This window comes from Musa acuminata, chromosome BXJ3-2 (assembly GCF_036884655.1).
Source record: "Musa acuminata AAA Group cultivar baxijiao chromosome BXJ3-2, Cavendish_Baxijiao_AAA, whole genome shotgun sequence".
In the NCBI taxonomy this organism is placed as follows: domain Eukaryota; kingdom Viridiplantae; phylum Streptophyta; class Magnoliopsida; order Zingiberales; family Musaceae; genus Musa; species Musa acuminata.
This window is the reverse complement of record NC_088350.1, coordinates 24,298,539-24,318,505: the sequence shown is the minus strand read 5'-3', so window position 1 is coordinate 24,318,505 and position 19,967 is coordinate 24,298,539. Positions and strand designations below refer to the sequence as shown.

The 19,967-nt window shown below is 46.1% G+C and overlaps 4 protein-coding genes across 6 annotated transcripts; 2 read left to right on the top strand and 2 right to left on the bottom strand.

Annotated features, from left to right (window-relative positions):
- The first annotated feature begins 191 nt into the window (after nt 1-191).
- On the top strand, nt 192-2,019 carry LOC135630695 (gallate 1-beta-glucosyltransferase-like). Its single transcript, XM_065137828.1, has one exon. The coding sequence runs from the start codon at nt 341-343 to the stop codon at nt 1,763-1,765; it is 1,425 nt and encodes a 474-aa protein (XP_064993900.1). The 5' UTR covers nt 192-340; the 3' UTR covers nt 1,766-2,019.
- A 5,704-nt stretch (nt 2,020-7,723) lies between these two features.
- On the bottom strand, nt 7,724-9,822 carry LOC135630881 (cyclin-D3-2-like). Of its 3 annotated transcripts, none has more exons than XM_065138157.1 (3): nt 8,655-9,822; nt 8,419-8,564; nt 7,724-8,342 (listed from the first exon to the last, which is right to left on the bottom strand). In XM_065138157.1, exons 1-3 carry the CDS (start codon nt 9,349-9,351, stop codon nt 8,067-8,069), a joined length of 1,119 nt encoding a protein of 372 aa, XP_064994229.1. In that variant the 5' UTR covers nt 9,352-9,822; the 3' UTR covers nt 7,724-8,066. The 3 variants fall into 3 exon arrangements, with proteins under 3 accessions (XP_064994229.1, XP_064994230.1, XP_064994231.1); XM_065138158.1 differs by having other exon boundaries at nt 7,724-8,336; XM_065138159.1 differs by having other exon boundaries at nt 8,082-8,352; nt 8,458-8,564.
- Nucleotides 9,823-14,148: 4,326 nt separating this feature from the next.
- On the top strand, nt 14,149-16,233 carry LOC135632140 (F-box protein SKIP2-like). The gene has a single exon (XM_065140590.1). The coding sequence runs from the start codon at nt 14,457-14,459 to the stop codon at nt 16,005-16,007; it is 1,551 nt and encodes a 516-aa protein (XP_064996662.1). The 5' UTR covers nt 14,149-14,456; the 3' UTR covers nt 16,008-16,233.
- Nucleotides 16,234-16,723: 490 nt separating this feature from the next.
- LOC103972550 (probable arabinosyltransferase ARAD1) lies at nt 16,724-19,788 on the bottom strand. Its single transcript, XM_009386909.3, has 3 exons — nt 19,129-19,788; nt 18,531-18,781; nt 16,724-17,470 (listed from the first exon to the last, which is right to left on the bottom strand). The coding sequence occupies exons 1-3, from the start codon at nt 19,736-19,738 to the stop codon at nt 16,919-16,921; spliced, it is 1,413 nt and encodes a 470-aa protein (XP_009385184.2). The 5' UTR covers nt 19,739-19,788; the 3' UTR covers nt 16,724-16,918.
- Between the last annotated feature and the right edge of the window lie 179 nt (nt 19,789-19,967).

The following is a 19,967-nucleotide window of genomic DNA, read 5'->3' as shown; positions in this document are numbered from 1 at the left end:
CAATAAAATTACCCAAGTTAAAAAAACGCCAACAGGTCAAGAGACTTCCAAGCCAATGTCGTCTACCTTATCACTGGAGTCGCAGAAATATCAACCTCCCGCTGGCCGACGAGTCCACTTCCGAATGATTGATGCACACAATTGATATTTATAATGTTAAAAGCCCATAAAACTTGATGGCCACTCATTGTTATTATCATCATTATTATCATGTAAAGGGCAGCAACCCCAAACCAAATCCCCGCTCTCGATATATGTACATATCATCCTCACTTTTACCGCCGTCCATTCTCCGTGAACACTTCCAAGGAGAGAGATCTACACCAAGATAGATCGAGCGATGGGGATCGCAATTGAAGGAGTCAACGACAGCAGCATCCCTCACGTCCTCATGGTGTCCTTCGCCGGCCAAGGCCACCTCAACCCCCTCCTCCGCTTCGCCAAGCGCATCGCTGTCAAGGGCCTTCTCGTCACCCTCTGCTCCACTGACGACATTGGCTACCGCATCTCATCCTCCACCGCTGACTCCGCCCTCGGCGTCCCCAAGCCCGTCGGCCGCGGCTTCGTCCGCTTCGAGTTCTTTTCTGATGGCCTGCCCGTCGATGACCCCCGCCGCAAGGACCTCGACGTCCTCATGCCCGCCATCCGGGCCACCGGCCCACCGGCCCTCGTCGACCTCATCCGGCGCCAGGCTGACGCCGGCTGCCCGGTAACGTGTATCATCAACAACCCCTTCTTGCCGTGGGCGCTCGACGTCGCCGCCGACATGGGCATCCCCGGCGGGGTCCTATGGGTCCAGTCCTGCGCCGTCTTCACCACGTACTACTCTTACTACCACTCACTCGCCGAGTTCCCCACCGAGGACAACCCGGACGTGACGGTTAATCTGCCGGGCCTGCCGCCGATGAAGCCCGATGAGCTCCCCACCTTCCTCCTCCCGTCCTCCCCCTTTAAGCCGCTGAGGAAGGTGATCCTGGAGCAGTTCGGGAACATCTCCAAGGCGTCGTGGGTGTTCGCCAACTCCTTCGAGAAGCTCGAGCGCGAGACCATCGACGCCATCTCCCACCGGCTGCAGCTCATACCCGTGGGGCCGCTGGTGGAGCCGGACGATAAGTCGCAGTCGAGCATCCGGGGCGACCTGTTCAAGGCGGCCGACTGCATGTACTGGCTCGACGCCCAGGCGCCGAGCTCGGTCGTGTACGTGTCGGTGGGCAGCATCGTGGTGCTGAGCGAGGAGGAGATGTCGGAGCTGGCGTGGGGGCTCAGGAAATGCGGCCGGCCCTTCCTGTGGGTGGTGCGTCGCGACACGCAAGCGCTGCTGCCGGAGGGGTTCATCGAGGAGGCCGGGGACCGGGGGCTGGTGGTGGAGTGGAGCCCGCAGGACCGGGTGCTGGCTCACCCAGCCGTCGCGTGCTTCGTGACGCACTGCGGCTGGAACTCGACGCTGGAGGCGCTGACCGCCGGCGTGCCGGTGGTGACGTACCCCCAGTGGGGGGACCAGGTTCCGGACTCCAAGTTCCTAGTAGAGGCCTACGGCGTCGGGGTGCGGCTACGGGCGCCAGCCACGCGGGACGAGGTGGAGCGGTGCGTGGAGGCGGTGACGCAGGGGGAGGGCGCGGAGGCGATCAAGACAAGGGCAGCAGAGTGGAAAGAGGCAGCGGCAAAGGCGGTGGAGGAGGGAGGGTCGTCGGACCGCCACATCCAGGCCTTCGTGGACGAGATCAGGAACAGAGCCTCCTGCAGCGGCGACAGAGCTGCAGTTTGACATCCCTGCCGCTACAAGATGCTCATTACGTGGGTCCCAAACTCCAAAGTTACCGTCACTCGTATCGGTCTGTATTAACTACGTGTAATATCTTTTATCTACTAAAATTACGTGTAACCAATCGCATCGCATCGCATCGCATCCATGTACTCGTTTCGAGATTCGTGCGAGTCGATCTTGCAATTGTCCTTTGCATCATCAATTCATGTGATTCGGTCCAATCATAAAGATACTGAATTGGTTTTCTGCGGCTACGGAGAGTTGCAGATTGGAGTCGCCGACCATTTTGATGGCGAGTTTTCATGTCAAGCTTGTCATGGGAATAATCCCATGTGCTACCATTCTACATATGATGACGTCAAACCAACCACATTTTTATTCACATCAACTATTATGTGCTTTTCCATATAGTGATATATATATATATATATATATATATAATATTATTTTTATGAGCTAATATATAAGGATGGTGAAATCTAATGCTAAAATCTCCAGCATTTAAGTTGTCGCAATGTTAGTTGGTGGGGATTGCCGTTAATGTGGCCCAACTTGGGCCATAAATTATGTCGTACCGAGTCCACGAGATTGTCGCGTGGGTCAGTTGCGTCTTGATGTGTCTCAATGAATGGATTGTTTCGTCAAATAGACTCAACTCGCCGAGATTACCACCGATCTCCACGTCAGAGTCCTTTGACTGGAATTGATTCCGTGTACGTCACGCCGTTGGGCGGCGACACGTAGCGCCCTTCGCCGTCGTCAATCTTGCCTTGAGGTTGACTTGAGCAAATCGACGGTACACGTATCGTATAATTTCTCTGATACGGCAAACATGTCGCCGTCGTACAGAAGCGGAAGAGTACACCAAGTGGCCGCCATGACGACTCCCTTCTCGAGCTGAAGGCCTTACACTTGTATGTGTTCCCTGCGATCTGAAGTAGAGAATTGTGTTCGGAGACCAAACCCAAGAAGATACCTCCTTTTTGTTTCTTTGATGTTGCTGAGAGAGAATTCTTTGATGCTTTTTATAATAGGAAAAAAATGAAATCCAAACAAAAACATGCAAAAGCAACGGTGGGATTGTTTTCCGTATGTAAGACGACAGCTGAGTTTGAAATGAACGCAAGTCTTCAGAGATGCCGTGGAGGATTGGCCGAGCGCAGAATTGGTGGAGGCTTGTCACCATGCTTTGCTAAACAACAGATTAATGGCTCTCTCTCTCTCTTTCTCTCTCGCACCAATCTAGAAAACGATGAGCGTAAAGTCTCATGACGGTGTTTTAGACAATGGATGAGCGGTGTCAAACACTGCCGTATGTTTTGCTACCGCCATGGCAAGTGCTACATAGTCGTCGTTTCACCCACTCACAGGCATTCTTTTTCTCATGCACGTAAGTGCTATCATCATCAGACCTTCGACGAGTCTCACATTCTTCCAGCAATGGCTTCCCCCAACTGGTCTCACAAAGGCTGCTGCTGCAAGCAGCCTCTTCATGGTCAATTCTCACAGTCAACATAACAGTTGGTGAGAAAGGAAGAGTCGTCAATGGCTTCCTTCCTCCCTGGTCGCCTGAGAGAAGCAGTCATTAATGCTCACCGGGGACCCTCTTCCTCAATTCCTAATTCCACTACGCCACCTCCTTCTTTCTTCTCCCGTCGCAGAATTCCTGCTCCTCTCACGCCCTTTTTCCGCTCGCCTTTGGCTTCCTCCGCGATGCTTCCTGGGTGGCTGGCGCATGCAGCAAACTCCGTGGTGGAAACGACGTCACCAAGGTTCATTCGCCAGTCAAACTGAGGCATCCATCGACTCTGACCTGCCTGCATATAAAGCAAACCCACTCCCAAGCCCCATGCATCATCTTGCAGCAGTCACTCGCCTGTGCAACAGCCATGGCCGCGAGGTGCAGGTCTCTTCTACTCTTTGCTGTCCTCGCTTTGGTGCTGGGTCTCGTACTCACGGCGCAAGCTCGGCCTCTGAGCGTTCTCAACCCACGCGGCGCGGGTGACGACAGGGTTGTCGACTTCCTTCTCGGAGAGATCAAGATCAAGACCGGAGGCGGAGGCCATAACATGGCTGGCTTCGACTGGAAGGCGGTCAAGGATTCCGGGCCAAGCCCAGGGATCGGTCACTAGGGATCTCCATTTCCTGTAGCACCACCGTTGATTCTGTTTCTTGTCGAGTGTGGCACTTTGTGACTCGGATATTATCCATTGAATTGATTTGTTTATAGGTTTAATTAATGTATCTCATAAGATGAAATAGTTTATGATTGATTGCTTCTGTCGTTAGATTCACATAGTCGCGAGTGGAGGACGTGACACACCGTCTGTCTCAGCACCTCGAGCCGTGAGTTAAAGGGGTCTTGTACGTATAGGGAGTAGAAAAGTGGGGACGTTCGACCATGCTTCTACTTCTCCTTCTCCCCCTGCTCTCCCTGGGAGACGAGTCTCCACTGTAGAGGAGCAGGTCAAAAGAGGAAGAAGAAGAAGAAAGGTGCAAGAATATGATTCCACAATCATTGTGTGGCCCGAGAGAGCAGTGTGACATCTCTCTCTCTCTCTCGGACAAAAGGGAACCCCGCGCCACCGAGGAGGAGGAGGAGGAGGAGGAGAAGTGGGTGGGATCTCTTCTTTCCACTCTGACGAGACATGTCCACGAGTGTGTCTCCTCGTTTGGCATGCGTGCGCGATTCTCAAAGCAAATGGGATGCCAGCCGAAGCTTAATGACACTGATAATGCTTGAAACAGACATCAAATGAGCTGAGATCATATCTTGCTTACATCCATCATCGGGTATGAAAAGGCTGTTAGAACTAGCCCCAGGATATTTACCACAAGGTAATTTTGACAACACAACAAAGATAATAAAGCGGAAAGAATAAAGCGACAAGAACAATCAAAACACCAGAACACCAGATATACGTGGTTCGGTCAATTGACTTTGACCTACATCCACGAAAGAAAGAGGAGCAAATTACTACTATAAAAGAGAGACACTTACAAATGCCTTAGGAAGATGTTCCTAGGCCATAAAACACCTTCAACTTCCTAAACAAGAAGACTTCAAACTATAAGCAGGTTTTCTTATGATGCCTACTGTACTTCTTGTGGTGTCTGTGGTACTTCTCGTGGTGTGTCTAACTTCAAAGCTCAGACCCTTATTTATAGTTCCAAGACGAGACAACAAGTCTAATTTTCCCGATGTGGGACTATGGGACTTGCCAAACTAACAAATCTCCACCTTGGCATGTCCCAACAAAACTTGCTCCATCTTCTTCATAAAAGCCCCAACGGGCAATCACCAACAATGAACACCAACCAAGTCCAAGCACTGCTTGAACTTGTAAACCGGAACATGCTTCGTAAGCATATCAACTGGATTGTCCTTCGTATAAATTTTCTGAACAAGGACCTTTCCCTCAGCAATCAACCACTTAGCGGAATTATCAAAAGAAACTACATCTGAATAGGTAGTAGGCTCACCAACTTTACTTGTTTCTTCTGCAACAGACAAAGCATATGCAACCAAATTTGCATACTTTTGTGGTGGTCGAATATCTCTCATATGACCCAAACGTATATGCCATAATTTGGTGATGTCAGAATCAGACAATGATGATGACGAGACTGCAATTGAACCTGTGACAGTAGTTCCCTGTAGAATATATAAGCTACCAGACCTACAAGCTTTCATAACAATAAGAGCACTTCTAGAAACTTTCATAACTCCACCTTCGGCTGTGTATTTACACCCAAGGGCCTCTAGGGTGCCTAAAGAGATGAGATTCTTTTTCAAATCAGGAACATGTCTAACATTAGTGAGCGTCCTCACAATACCATCATGCATTTTAATTCGGATTGTGCCTCTACCAACAACATCACATGCGGCATTATTGCCCATCAAAACAATTCCACCATTACAAGATTCATATGTGGAAAACAAATCCCTATTGGGACACATATGATAAGAACAACCCGAATCTAAAATCCATTCATTTTTAGACATCGTCCAGTCATCAATAGCAGAAAAAATATTTCCAACATTCTCATCAGTTGCGACACTAACTTCAGCGGATTCAATAGTTTTCTCAACAAATTTTTCCTTTTGCTTTAATTTATTTTTCAATTTAAAGCAATCAGATTTAATGTGCCTCATTTTATGACAATATCTGCATTCCAAATTTCTATGTCTGGATTTAGATCTAGATTTAGATCTACTACTGTCAAATTCTCTTTTATCCATTCTCCCCCTAACAACCAGACCCTCAGCCTGATTCTCTCTACTTTCCCCAGTGATATTCCTGTCTATCTGCTCCTTAGATTTCAGTGCAGATTTAATTTCTTGATACGAAACTGTTTTTTTTCCATAAATCAAAGTATCACGGAAATGCTTAAAAGATTGGGGAAGAGAACACAAGAGCAACAAAGCCTTATCCTCATCATCAATTTTTGCATCTATATTCTTCAAATCCATAACCAAATAATCAAACTTATCAAGATGCGAGAGTATAGATGTACCTTCAGTCATCCGAAGCATATACAGACTCTGCTTCAAGTAGAGACGATTCTCCACTGTCCTCTTCATGTACAAGGCTTTAAGTTTGTCCCACATGTTCTTAGCCGTAGTCTCCGTAACTACCTCCCGTAAAACCTCGTCAGAGAGGTTTAGAATGATGCTGGATCGGGCCTTCTTATCCATACCCGCAAGATCTTCCTTTGACGTACCATCTGGAATGTTCTCAGCATCCTGAAGTGCCAAATCAACTCCGTCTTGAACCAGAATGGCCTCCATCTTGAGTTGCCACAAGCCGAAGTTGACATTTCTATCAAATTTCTCGACAACAATCTTTGTTATTGTCATCGTTGCCAAAAGATCCCAGAACCAGGCTCTGATACCAGTTTGTTAGAACTAGCCCCAGGATATTTACCACAAGGTAATTTTGGCAACACAACAAAGATAATAAAGCGGAAAGAATAAAGCGACAAGAACAATCAAAACACCAGAACACCAGATATACGTGGTTCGGTTGACTTTGATCTACATCCACGGAAGAAAGAGGAGCAAATTACTACTATAAAAGAGAGACACTTACAAATGCCTTAGGAAGATGTTCCTAGGCCATAAAACACCTTCAACTTTCTAAACAAGAAGACTTCAAACCATAAGCAGGTTTTCTTATGATGCCTACTGTACTTCTTGTGGTGTCTGTGGTACTTCTCGTGGTGTGTCTAACTTCAAAGCTCAGGCCCTTATTTATAGTTCCAAGACGAGATAACAAGTCTAATTTTCCCAATGTGGGACTTACCAAATTAACAAAGGCCAGTGAAGTGACTACAAAGACGGTGGTCCAATTGCACATATAATTGTACCTGAAACATGACGGATCGCTAAGTGTGCAGCAGATACCAATGCATGTGATCTCATCACTCTGCAACAGCTCCAAGCTTTGGTCCAGAGATGGCCTGGGCTCAGTTCTCTGCGACTCCCCAGCTGCTTCCCTCATTGCCCAGTGCTTCAGAAGGGAGCCGATCTCACCTCCACCATCTTGTCCGTGCCAAAGGAAAAGACAGAAAGGAAAAGGCGAGGGTGGACTCGAGGACAAGACATGGCTGTTGCATCGTCCTTCCTCTTCTTTCTCCTACGGTTTAGCTGTCGCAAAAGGCTTGTAGTAGAACAAAAGAGGCTTTGATTTATGCCACATCACAGGAGTACTCATATGGTTTATCGTTTTAAGATCCCTGTTACCTACAAACAGGACATCAGTTCATCTCCTCTTATGCCAAAGAGAAGTAGAGATACAGCCTAACGCAAACAGACAAGTGATCAATGCCCGACCTATCTCCCTCCCTCCGCCATAAGCTTTTAGCGAGGGATGCTGAATCCAAAGAGGAAAGAGCTTTACAGGAATATCAGTGTTTGTTGCCATTTCTGAGACCATAGAGAGAGAGAGAGAGAGAGAGCAGTAATGGGAGAGGAGTGAACATGCATTGATGAGAAGTGAGAGGTGGATAACAACTAGTCGGGAGGATGATGGCAGTGGGTGCGGTGTTTCTTCAACATACAGATGAAAACAACATTCTTCAGAACAAAGATGGAACGAACAATGCTAATGCCAGCATCTCTGAATCTTCTTCTCATTTCCCCTCCCCTTTCTTCTGCTTCACGGCCACCTGAGTCCCAACCAAAATTGCTCCGAAGTAGCAGACACGGGATGCAGTGAGCTGCCATATCTCCTGGGAACAGCTAGTTCATGATAATTACATCGTAACAGGAGCGAGGACCGCATGCTATACGATCTCCTCACTCCCAGTGGCTTTCTTGGCGGTGCAGTTTCTTAGAAGGACGATTCTCCGGCGAAGGCGACGCCGAGGGCTGATGCGTTGCCCACGAATCGTCGCCGCTCGACGAGCTCTTGCAACTGAAGCAGGAACCAATCACCCAATTGGGACTATGTGGGGAAGAGTAGTTGACGTTGTAGTAGGAAGAGGAAGTGGAATGCTTGCGCTTGTGGCCGAAGAGGCCACCACCGTAGACCATCGATTCCATGATGAGCTGATAACATTCTTCGACCTTTCCCTGTAGCTTTCTTTATCGGTTTGTGCAGTTTAAGAACGAGACACTTAGGACAAGCAAACAGTCGGAGAAGCCAAACCTTTGGAACGTGGAGGAGGGAAATGAGGTGGTGGGTCACCTGGGAAACCGAGGCAGTGGCGGCGATGGCGCCTGCACCACCTTCCGCCGCGTGGAGTAATGCCGCCGCCGCCCACAGGGATGCAGGATATCGGACCCATCTCCAATCTTCAATAAGCCAATCCAAAGACGAAGTGGTGTAAATAAGAAATATTAAGACTTTGATTGAAGAAAGGAAGCATTTTGATGAGCTCTCACCAGCTACGACGGACAGTAGAGCAGCCTCAGAGTCACCGAGCAACTCCTGGACACGGGCAGCGGAGGCGGCGGTGGTGGTGGAGATAGAACAGAGTCGAGGAAGGAGATGGTGGATAAAAGCGAGTGGAGTGACGGAATTCATCTTCCAGCTGAGCGCCGAGAGCAGCAGGAGCTCCATCCGCCGGATGGTCTTGGCCTCGAACACGTACCTGTTCTCCTCCGTTCCCGGTGGCGTCGCGACCTGAAGGTCGAGGAGAAGGGGAACCCGCGTCTCCTCCACCTTCGCCGCCAGGGACAGGGCGGCCACCGCCGCCAGGCGCCCCATCCACACCTTGTCCCTCTGCAGCCGGAGGCCTCCTGCAGCGGCATGAGGAAGGAAGCACCGGTCGAGGTAGTTGACGGCGAGAAACGTGGTGACGACAGAGAAATCGTGGCTCGCGGCGGCGTGCACCACCCACTCCACCACCTCCCTCCTCAACGACAGGAGGTACGCGTCATCACCACCGTCGCCAGGCAGCAGCTCAGGGCGGGTCTCCTCGTCTTTGGCCATCAGAGAGCAGAGCACCTCCGCCCATTCCTCCTCTACCACCGCCTCCGGCTCTTCCAGAAGCGCCAGCATTGGCCTCTTTCGTTCTTCTTCCAGTTCCAAGCTCTCTTCCTGGCAACACAGAGGATCCAAAAGAGACAAAAGAGCCATCTTTAGCTCTCTTCTTCCACTCCTTTCTTACCTCAAAACACCGCAGCGAACAGTGAGCGAGTGAGGAGAAAAAGGGAAGAGGAAAAGAGGGAGGGAGGCACTTCCCCTCATCCCCACCCCTCAAAACGCCCTCTCCGGTGTCTCCTCTCTTTCTCCCTACTGTCCACCTAGTATTGTGAGTGAGAGAAGTGGCGGCAAAGCCTGGTTGGAGAGCAGAAAAGGGTGGGTATTTTAAGGAAATGGTTGGGGTATCTCCGCGCCATGGCTGGCCGCTTTTTGTCGTCCCTCCATCAACTGTTCCTTCTCTCTCCCTCTACTTTGTGTATCCAAAGAGAAACCTTCTACAGTACTCCTCAGCAATTCTGGTCATAGATGAAGCATCATCGTCAAGAGAGAGAGAGATAGATCAACGAGATCAAGCTTTAAAGACGTGAAACAATGGAAGGAGCAGGATCTGTGTTCATAAGGTGGGGAGGGGGAGTGCAAGGGACTGATTACGAGCCACTGATCTCTCTTGTCACCCGAACAGAGGTCATCATCAAGACCAACGCCTTCCAAATCCTCCACAGCAGTAAATGCCAAGGAGAAAGCGTCACGCAACTGTTCCGGAAAAACATACAGATGACTGCTGATCTCTGAATGCATCGAAGGAAATAAAGAAGAGCACAATTCCAAGTTTCCATGCTTCGCTGCGGCTGTCTTTGCTCTCCTCTGCAGTAACCCGTGTGTTATGGTCGGAGGAGAGCTGGTCTCATGGTGTCACTCCTTTAGTGTCAGCTGCAGTATCAAGGTTTGGGACAATTACAGGAACATGCTTTCCTAATTAAACATAAAATAATATGACAAGGGAGATTTCCCAAAAACAATTTTTTTTTTTTAGGTTTTAAATGAAAGGTACTCTTATTTTTATTTCTTCCATACGATACCTTAGTGTAATCTTATCTCTTGTTATTGCCCGTCGTTTTTGTCACATTAGTCGTTAGGTCCTTCTCATGCAACGTGATCATAAACAATGATGATGGGGAAGAATGCAACTACAGTGGAGCTTCCTCTCTCTACTCCCTCAAATGATACACCATGCTAGCGTTTCTATCGCCTCCAACATGAAAGACCTATCCCATATGATCATCACCAGATGCCTTCTCGCCTCGTCTTCCACAATCCTTGTGTCACTTGCTACCTCATCTAATTAATCAATGACAACGAGCTACTTTGCCTAGCCAGGTGACATGGAAGGTATGTTGTCGTTCTCATCAACTTCGACTCCTCTAGAGTTGCTTTACTCCCTTGATTGAGTGACGATGAGAGGCGAAAGTAACGGATTATAGTTGTGGAGCATGCGAGTGAGCCAACATCGATGCTTCGGCACTCAATGCTAGTGCGCTAATGTAATACCCTACTTTTAATTCCACCTATATCGTATATGCATGAATAAAATATTATTTCACATTTTTATTTTCATTACGGCTATCGATAAGAGTCTAGCAGAAAGTAGATAATCTTAAAATTAAAACATGTTAACTTACTAAACAAAATGATAGAATTTCTATACATAGTATTTTGACACCTGTACATAATTATAACATCTAATCAAAGAAAAACACACACACATAACATAGACCAAAAATTATATATATAATATGACCATAAGTCATCGTTCATATTTATGCTAGCATGGGCTTGCATATGCTCACTTCCCTACCCAATCACTTAGGTGAGGTACTAGTATATTTACTTATAAAATATTATCTATAATAAGTAATCACTCAGTAAGTATAAATATTTATTCAGGTGATCATACATTATATCATGTATATAATATTTTAAAATCATTATTATAATATATTTAATGGTAAACAACTCATCCTATGATTTCTTTAGCAAGCATAACTCTATACATAGTATATACATAATAATAAGGAGATAAAATTCTATGTAAAAATAATTTAGTAAATTCATCAAGTTTTATATTTCATATCATAACATATATAAGCACTCTCAAACCGTATGTCATAATATATACGTATTCTTTTACACCGTATGTCATAATACATGTATGTTTCTGTACCACTTGTCATAGCATATACGTGCATTGCACTCACACACCGGACGTTATTATATATGTATGCATACAAGATATTTTTATTGTAATTCATATTTTTTATATTTACAAATTATATATATTCATATTTTGCTCATGACAAACATATCATTCGAAACATATTTTCCAAACTACATTATGTATACGATAATTATTTTTTAATGAATTAAACTTATATTTACCTGATTAAACTCATTATAAAAAATATAAATAAAAGATTAGGTACCTAAATAATCAAGTGTGTTATGAAGTAATACATCTATTAAACTTAGAGCAAAGAGTCATGAGATGTCTTAAGAGGTTATCTTGAGATCTAGGGTTCAATTTCATTCGGTCCCATTTCAAAATTTTTTTTCTATTAATATAATTTTAATATTGCAACAACTTCAATTGAATTTAATTTGGTTAAACAAATATGGTACTTTTGATCTAAACTCATCATTTAATCTTATTTATATTTATAACACTCCTCTTTGATTTATATTTTTATTTATTTATTTATTTATTATTCCATTCATGTCTAAGCACCTTATCATCCTCTATATACATAATGTTAAAAACTCAAAGTTCTTTATGTTAATCATGATCAAACTTATTTAAACTTTGAGATTTATTTAAGAATAATTAAAATTTAATCGTTACTTCTAGTTACTATATGTATGCTTATTATCATAACTTAATATATTCAAGTCCACTAACATACTTTAGCTTGTTGTGCTATGTTTAAAATAAACATTAATATTTATGTATGCTCAATCAATATTTCATAGATCACTAAGAATAATATTTTTTAAAAAAATATATTTTAATATCAAAAGCTGAAAACATGAACATATCATTTATGATATTATGAAGTTCATCACTGTCCTCCTATTTATATGAGGGAGGATTTCCCTCAATAGATTAGAGGATTTCTCTCAATAAAATAGAGAGATTTCCTTATATAGTTAGGGAAATCTTATTTGTTATCATCATGAACCAATGATGAATGATAACAAGAAATGTTTATGAGATTTCATGAAATGAGAAACACTTTATAGGAAAAAAAAGAAAGAAAAATGAGAGGTCATATTTTAGAAAATAAAGAAAAAGAGAGAAGGTTTTTCTAAAACCCGCCCGATGTAATAATACTAATTGCGAATTAAATGCTAAAACTGAGCTCTGTTTTAATGCTTCTCCAAATATCATATGGAATCTATATTAGGAATTGCTTTTATTATAATCGGTTACGATCATAAAAAAAAAGAATAAAATAAGCACAAATGCCTATTAGGAAGAAAAAGAAGAATTCAATTATAACAAGTAATAATATACTGAATAAATAAACATAGTTTATAAAGATCAGTTACATTATGCATGTACATAATATCTATAAAAGAGTATCATTGATACGAATGGTACATATCATATAATAATATTACCTAATGATGCTACATTCATCATACAATCATACATTACAAACAACTATGACTAACCAATGAATGCCTAACCGGTAATATTCAAACTTAGTTACACATGAAAAGTGAATGACTATTCGAATGACTTGTACAAACTATGGACTTGGGTTTTACCATTCGGGGTCAATGATTTAGGCATAAAGAGTTGATAACCCTTTATTTCATCTATTTGAGTCATGAGAAATCATATTAGAGCCTATGGATCCTCCTAATTCGGAAGAAACTTCGAGATTTCTGTCAAATCAGTGTCTCGAATCGTAAACTATATCTTAAGTAAATTATTATTAGTCGTATCAATTCTAAGAGGATGGTCAAGAAGAAGTTATTAATGTCTTTTTTTAGAAGACATCCGATAAAATTGGAACGATACAGAGAAGAAATTGAATCCTACGCGTAAAGAAAATTGGAATGATACCGATAAAATTGTTTCGAAAATATATTTCTCATACCAAGAAAAAGAAAAAAAATTTGTAGAGGCCAGAGAATGTTTGCAGGTTTTGAAAGATGATGATCAACTTGGAGCGTCAGGCAACGTAAAGAACATTTGACTTCTGAACTTGACATTCGGTGTCACAGTCCACTCTTCTAGACAGTCCATTCCCTACTGCAGAACCAACCAAACTGAACGCTCCAACCCAGTCAACCTAAGATTCCCAGAACAGAACAAATGTGTGGTATACATGCCTTGGTCTTGGTGGGGCAACGCACGAATCACTATCACTCACATAGACCAGTCGTTGATGACAAGTTCCACCACGACCAACTACGCCGGAGATCGCTGCTACTGTGGGAGCGGAAGACGACTTTGTGTTTCAGTGGACCACAAACGAGAGGTAGAAAGCTGAAATGGAGGATGACTCCACCACACACCAGTCTGCGACGGCGACTTCCACAACGCTTCATCTGCGTTTGGATCCAATGGTCTCTTGGCAAAAGATTAGAGGTCCAATGAGATGCTGGAAACTGGATCACCTTTGCGTGGTTCTTACAGATCAAGTGCTCGATCGTTGGTTGCAGCCAAAAAGTATGCTCGCTCTCTCTCTCTCTCTCTCTCTCTCTGTGTGTGTGCACTGACAGAGCCTTTGGCGAACTCGTTACGTTTCGTCCTCTGCATGGCAAACCTGGAAGCAGTTCCTCGGAATCTTCTTGGATGGAGGAGTTGTGTTCTCCTTTGGAGAGAGCCGGTGACCCGTACGTGTTGTAGTAGCTGATCTCAAATCGAGTAGAGAGTACCGCTGCGTGTTGCGACTGCCCCTTATGAACAGTCAAAAAGGGAGAAGTCTAATCTGAGCTCTTCATCTGCTGTGCGATAGCATCTTACTACCGCGTGGATGCACGCTTCTTGTCGTCGCAGTCTATGGTCTCTACGCGCACTCTCCCTTTGACGCGTCCATCTCTCTCTCTCTCTCTCTCCGTCATCGCTTTCGATCCACTTCACGCTCACGGTTTATAAACCCCACGACAGCGGCGGACTACGTCGAGCCCCAATCATCGAAATCTTGGTTACGCCGGCAGGTCCGCTAACAGTTGCCTCTCCGTCGCTGTGCATGGGCCAATCCGCCTCCAGCCGCCTCACCGACGCGCCTCCGGCAATGGGAGGCGTCTCGTTGACGAGGGACTACACCGCTGACCTCCCCGACGAGTGTCTTGCTCTCGTCTTCCAGTCCCTCGGCTCCGGCGACCGAAAGAGCTGCTCCCTGGTGTGCCGGCGGTGGCTCGCCGTGGAAAGCTGCAGCCGCCGCAGCCTCTCCCTCGACGCCCGCGCTGCACTGTCCGATGTGGCGCCCGCCATCTTTGGCCGCTTCGATGGCGTCTCCAGGCTTGCCCTTCAGTGCGGCCGCCGCCACGACAGCATCGGTGACGAGGCCCTCGCCCTCGTCGCGGTGAGCTTCCCCGGCCTGGTCAGCCTCAAGCTCCGTGCCTGCCGCTCACTCACCGTGGCCGGCATGGAAGCCATTGCCCGTCACTGCCCGGGCCTCCGCGAGCTCTCCGTCAGCTCCTGCACCTTTGGCGCCAGGGGCATCGACGTCGTCCTCCGCGGGTGTCCCCTCCTGGAAGACCTCTCCATCAAGCGCCTCCGCGGTCTCCACGACCCCTCCGCCACCGCCGATCTCGTCGCCGGTGCCGCTTCACTCCGCTCCCTCTGCCTTGAGGACCTGTACAACGGACAGTGCTTCGCGCCATTCATCGCCGGATCCCCAAACCTCAAGACGCTCAAGCTCATCCGCTGCTCCGGCGACTGGGATCCGCTCCTGCAGGACATAGCCGTTAAGGTCCCCTTGATCGTTGAGATACACCTGGAGAGGCTGCAGGTGACCGACAGCGGTCTCACCGCCCTGTCCGGCTGCATCGATCTCGAGATCCTCCGCCTCGTCAAGACGCCGGAGTGCACCGACGCAGGCCTCGCCACCATCGCGGACCGCTGCCACCGCCTCCGCAAGCTCCACATCGACGGCTGGAAGGCGAACAGTATCGGCGACGTGGGCCTCCAGGCCGTGGCACAGCGATGCACCGGCCTCGGAGAACTGGTCCTCGCTGGGCTCAATCCCACGTACCGGAGCTTGGAGCTCATAGCAAGCAACTGCGGCAGCTTGGAGCGCCTAGCTCTCTGCGGCAGCGAGACCATTGGGGATGCCGAGGTCGCATGCATTGCCTCCAAGTGCACGTCTCTGAAGAAGTTCTGTATCAAGGAATGCCCAGTGTCCGACCAAGGGATGGAGGCTCTCGCCGCGGGGTGCCCAAAGCTGGTGAAGATGACGGTGAAGAGGTGCTCCGGAGTGACGCCAGATTGCGCGGATCGGCTGGTGGCGAGCAGACACGGGAAGTTGGCGGTCAACCTGGAGGTCAACGACGGGTCGACCGACGACCAGCAACAGGAGGCAACGGAGGAGGGGAGTGCCTTGGAGGAGTTTGGTATAGCGGCGGCCATAGGCGGCAGCGAGCTGCCACGTCCTCTGGTCGATGGTGTGGGCAGTCACGGCAGGTGGCCGGGTAAGAAGAAGCGGGCGGGCTTTTTCGCCACCAGAAGGAACTTGGTGGCCTCTGCCCTAAGGAGATTGTCTCATGGAAGCAGCAATTCCAGTCACAGTCGTACGTGAGAGGGGAAGGGGAGCCCTCGGCTTTCTCAGTAAGTGTAGTATAAACCTTCGTGCTTCTCAACAAGTTGTAGAACTGCTGCTTAAAACACAGTGAAATATCAACAATAATAACATACTTTTCTTCATAATAACTTATGAAAGGAGGCTAAGAAGATAATTCGACAATGTGTTCGACGAAATGTACGTGAAAAGAGAAGCTTGTTCACAGCGAAGCTGCTCGACTGGTCGCCATTGCCCACTCTTCATGAAGTAAATGCTTGACCATCCAATTATGATGCTAAAAAAGATGACTATTATAACAATTTTAAATAATATTTCGATATGTTATACACATCATATTGACTAAAAAAAAGGATAACTATCAGTCACTATTCATCAAACACAACAATCTTGAATCCTAGATGAGCTTACCTTAGTGGACTTCTCGCCCAATCTCTTCCTGTTGCTGTTGGGCTGCTTACCTCAACCTCGGTAATCTGGCCTTGGATGGAGAGGTCTGAGCGGAGGAAGTTTGCGTGAGGAAGAGTTGGGGAGGATGAGCTGAGCGGACAATGGTGAGCGAAGAGGGCTCCTGCAAAATGTATCTGAGTTCATGCATGCATACCTTTAACCTCAAGAATCTGCCCTTGGATCCTGTTGCTGGATTCACAAAGAACATAATTCACGAGTATTAGCAAGGTATAACGAGCGAGCAGACACACACACAAAGTAAAGTCTAAAGATAAACATGAGATCCGGGAAGTAGTATAAGAATAGAATAGAACTACTATCAATCATTTCCAGTTTCTGCATATTTGTGACGATCTTAGAGCAGCTGAAAAAAAAGACTTTACATGTAATTAACATGTTACAAGAGAATGAATAGATCATCGTATGGCTCAGTAACCAAACACTCGGAGCAAGACAGCTGATCAAGTGCAGTGACAGCGCAGTGGGATTGAAACACCTTCGGGTTTTCGCTTTTCCCGGATTATTGCTTCCCTAATTACCAGTAACTTCTGATAGATCTTTCTCCAAATGTGGTTCACCGCACCAGCAGGAGGAACAGGTCCTATGCCACCAGGATTGCCGTTATCATACTCAAAAACAGGCTGAACTTGTGCCATATTCAGGCGATAACTACGTTTACGCTGTTCAGAAATACTCCTCAAGTAATTTACTAGCCACTTCGGTTGCAATGCTTTGCTGACAGGCACAAAAACTGAGAAATCTGAGTAGTCTATCATTCCTTCAAATGGGAGCTCGATTTCATCACTGACGATGACTGGTATACAAAGACTAAGAATGGCATCAAAGAGGCGACATGAGGTGGGGGTATCTCCTGCGGGATGCAAACAAAATTCTGAGGAACGCATTCCTTTAATCGACTGCTCACGACCGGTGGCATTAGGAAAACCTTCTTCCATGATAACACCAGGCTCATTAACCAACAAATCCCATAATTTTTCACGAACCAACCCTCCCTGCAATAGATGCAAGATTTAGGATTCAACTTCATGGCTTCGAAGTGTAGTAATAACATGAGAAAGGCAACAAACTTGTAACTAATATAGATGTAGCTAGACATCATTGCATCTAACAAGCTAGGCAGTAAGATGACAAACAAGAATGTCTGCTAATATTGGTTAACTTTGAATGAGAAACAAACATAAATCAGATGATGATATTCTATGTGACTAAATATGTAACCAATCAGGCAGTGATTGTGAATGTAAATATTACAATTCAGGCAATCAATTCCATAGACATTTCCTAGCTTAGGTATTTGATTGGTATTCCCCAATTCCACATTACTTGTTGGTAAAAGGCCCACTTGCAGCAAAAATTTTACACTTTTGATAAAAAAGAAAATATAGGAAATGAACTGTAATTCAGGAAATTCTACAGTGACTTTGGAGTTCCAGACAGGCAAGCAAAGAAATGAACTAAAGCATAATTTGACAACCATAATTGAGTCTGATGTCAGGCAGCTGTTTAACGATAAAAATCAAATAAATATGTTTGATGAAAAGATACCCAAAAAAACATTTTCTAAATGTAATGCATCTGTTACTAACATGACTCAGCAGAATTCTTCAATGAATCAAAAACAGTTTCCAAGTTATATTTCATTACTCAGCTGCTTTCTCCTTCAAAATTATGGTACTTTAAATTCATTACTTCATGCAAATCAAAAAGGAAATCAAACAATATATCATGTAAAAACATGATGGTGGCTGGATCGAAGAAAAGCGGCGACCACTAAATATCTCTTTGAAGGAGGGGGCTCCATAATAAATTCATTTAAATTCCTGTTGCTGTTCCCTAGCCAACAAGGTGAGGGTTGCAACAATAGTCCCCATCAGAATACATAAATAAACAAGATTACATGAGCACACAAGTTAGGCGATATACATGCAAATTAAAAAAATCTAGAGTGGAACAAAAGCAGAAAATTTGTTGTGCTGTTGCAATTCAAAGGCGAAAGCCCTTATCTTATAATATCTTAATAATGAGTAATAAATTTTAATGAAGAAGACTAACCCGGTGCCTATGTTTAGCCCCTTTGAAGTAGAGAAGGTTACGCCTATGCCGATTCTCTGACAATCGCAATCTAGGTAGCAGATGGGTGTAAGGCACAATCACGTCTTTGAGCAATGAAACCTGAGTGTGATGTATCATATTTGAAGAGTTGGCAGATTCTTTAGAGTCAATCTTGTACCAACCACCAAAATCAACCACTAGAAGAATAGCAGGAGCTATCTCGCTTCTCACGTGCCAAGTAGCTACCGGATCTGCCAAAGAAAGCCCCAAGTTTTAACACAACTTGACAATCCAGAGACTGAAGCATAAGATGCTAATGCAACAGTAGTTGAAGCGCAACAAAACGCAATAGATATTCACACACACTGCCAATCGAAGCAGGCGTCACCCAGATGCTGAGACGAACCCTTCTATTCGCACCTCTCAGTGCGTTACTTGTCATAGTGACACTTGATTCGCCAGACACCTAAGCTAATCATTTCTTTTGCAATTTTAGTGTTGAAAACAATAGCTACAGCAATCGAGGGCACAAAGGAAGCAGAAGGTTGGATGATCTAATAATGCACTGAAAGATCGCACTTACATCAAGAACCCTTACCAGTCAAGACGAACACGTGATCCCGCCCGCCGGATCTCCTCCACGCCTCCGATTCCCTGATCCGATCCACCACCTCCCTCTGCCGCCTGTAATCCTCGTTCCCTTCCTTTTTCAAGAACCCGCCTTTCCTCCCCCACCCGAGCTCCATCTCCGCGCTCAGCGTGGCAAAGAACGGCACGAACACCACGTCGGCGCGGTCCAGGTCGTACACCCTCTCGGCGAACGAGCTACCCCTCCGCCCGCTGGGCGTCTCGAGGTCCCCCAGCAGCCAGTACTCAGCGCTGTACTGCTTGATGAGAGGATTCTCCGGGTAGGGCTTCCAGGGCGCCGCAGCGGCGGCGGCAGGCCGGAGACCGGCATCGGGGTCGACGCCGATCCGGGAGTCTGGGGTGGAGAGCGCCCAGTACTCGTCGAGGAGGCCGTAGTTGAGGGAGCGGGGAAGGTCGGCGACGAAGACCTTGAGGCGGGGGGCGGAATGGAGCGTAGGGCTCGAGGAAAGGAGGGATTTTGGAGAGGGGGAAGGGTTGAATCGGGAGGAGATGAGAAGGAGAGCGAAGGCGAAGGCGAAGGCGAGGAGGATGAATGCAAGAAGGGGCACGGAGGCCTTCATGGCTTTCCTCCACCGGCCTCGGTTTGCTCCCAACGAGACTGACTTGAGCAGCTTCTAAATGGGTTTAAATGCTTAGCAAATAGACGAACCGGTTGCTTTCGTCATCAATTACCTTCGTGTCTCCTAAATAACAATTACCGTATACAATTCGTATTCTAAAATTACAAATCTTTTATCATTATGTCAACCAAAACCAAAAAAGAGTTGAATGAAAACTCAATAACAATAA

Bases quoted from the DNA above. Each gene is read 5' to 3' on its own strand.
- LOC103972550 (XM_009386909.3), bottom strand. From the start codon at position 19,738: ATGAAGGCCTCCGTGCCCCTTCTTGCATTCATCCTCCTCGCCTTCGCC. The intron at 18,782-19,128 runs GTAAGGGTTCTT...TTTCTTTGGCAG, and splicing joins TCACGTGTTCGTCTTGACTG to ATCCGGTAGCTACTTGGCAC. The intron at 17,471-18,530 runs GTTAGTCTTCTT...CATCTATTGCAG, and splicing joins GGGCTAAACATAGGCACCGG to GGAGGGTTGGTTCGTGAAAA.
- LOC135630881 (XM_065138157.1), bottom strand. From the start codon at position 9,351: ATGGCTCTTTTGTCTCTTTTGGATCCTCTGTGTTGCCAGGAAGAGAGC. The intron at 8,565-8,654 runs GTGAGAGCTCAT...GGCTTATTGAAG, and splicing joins TCTACTGTCCGTCGTAGCTG to ATTGGAGATGGGTCCGATAT. The intron at 8,343-8,418 runs GTTTGGCTTCTC...AGAAAGCTACAG, and splicing joins CCCTCCTCCACGTTCCAAAG to GGAAAGGTCGAAGAATGTTA.
- LOC135632140 (XM_065140590.1), top strand. From the start codon at position 14,457: ATGGGCCAATCCGCCTCCAGCCGCCTCACCGACGCGCCTCCGGCAATG.
- LOC135630695 (XM_065137828.1), top strand. From the start codon at position 341: ATGGGGATCGCAATTGAAGGAGTCAACGACAGCAGCATCCCTCACGTC.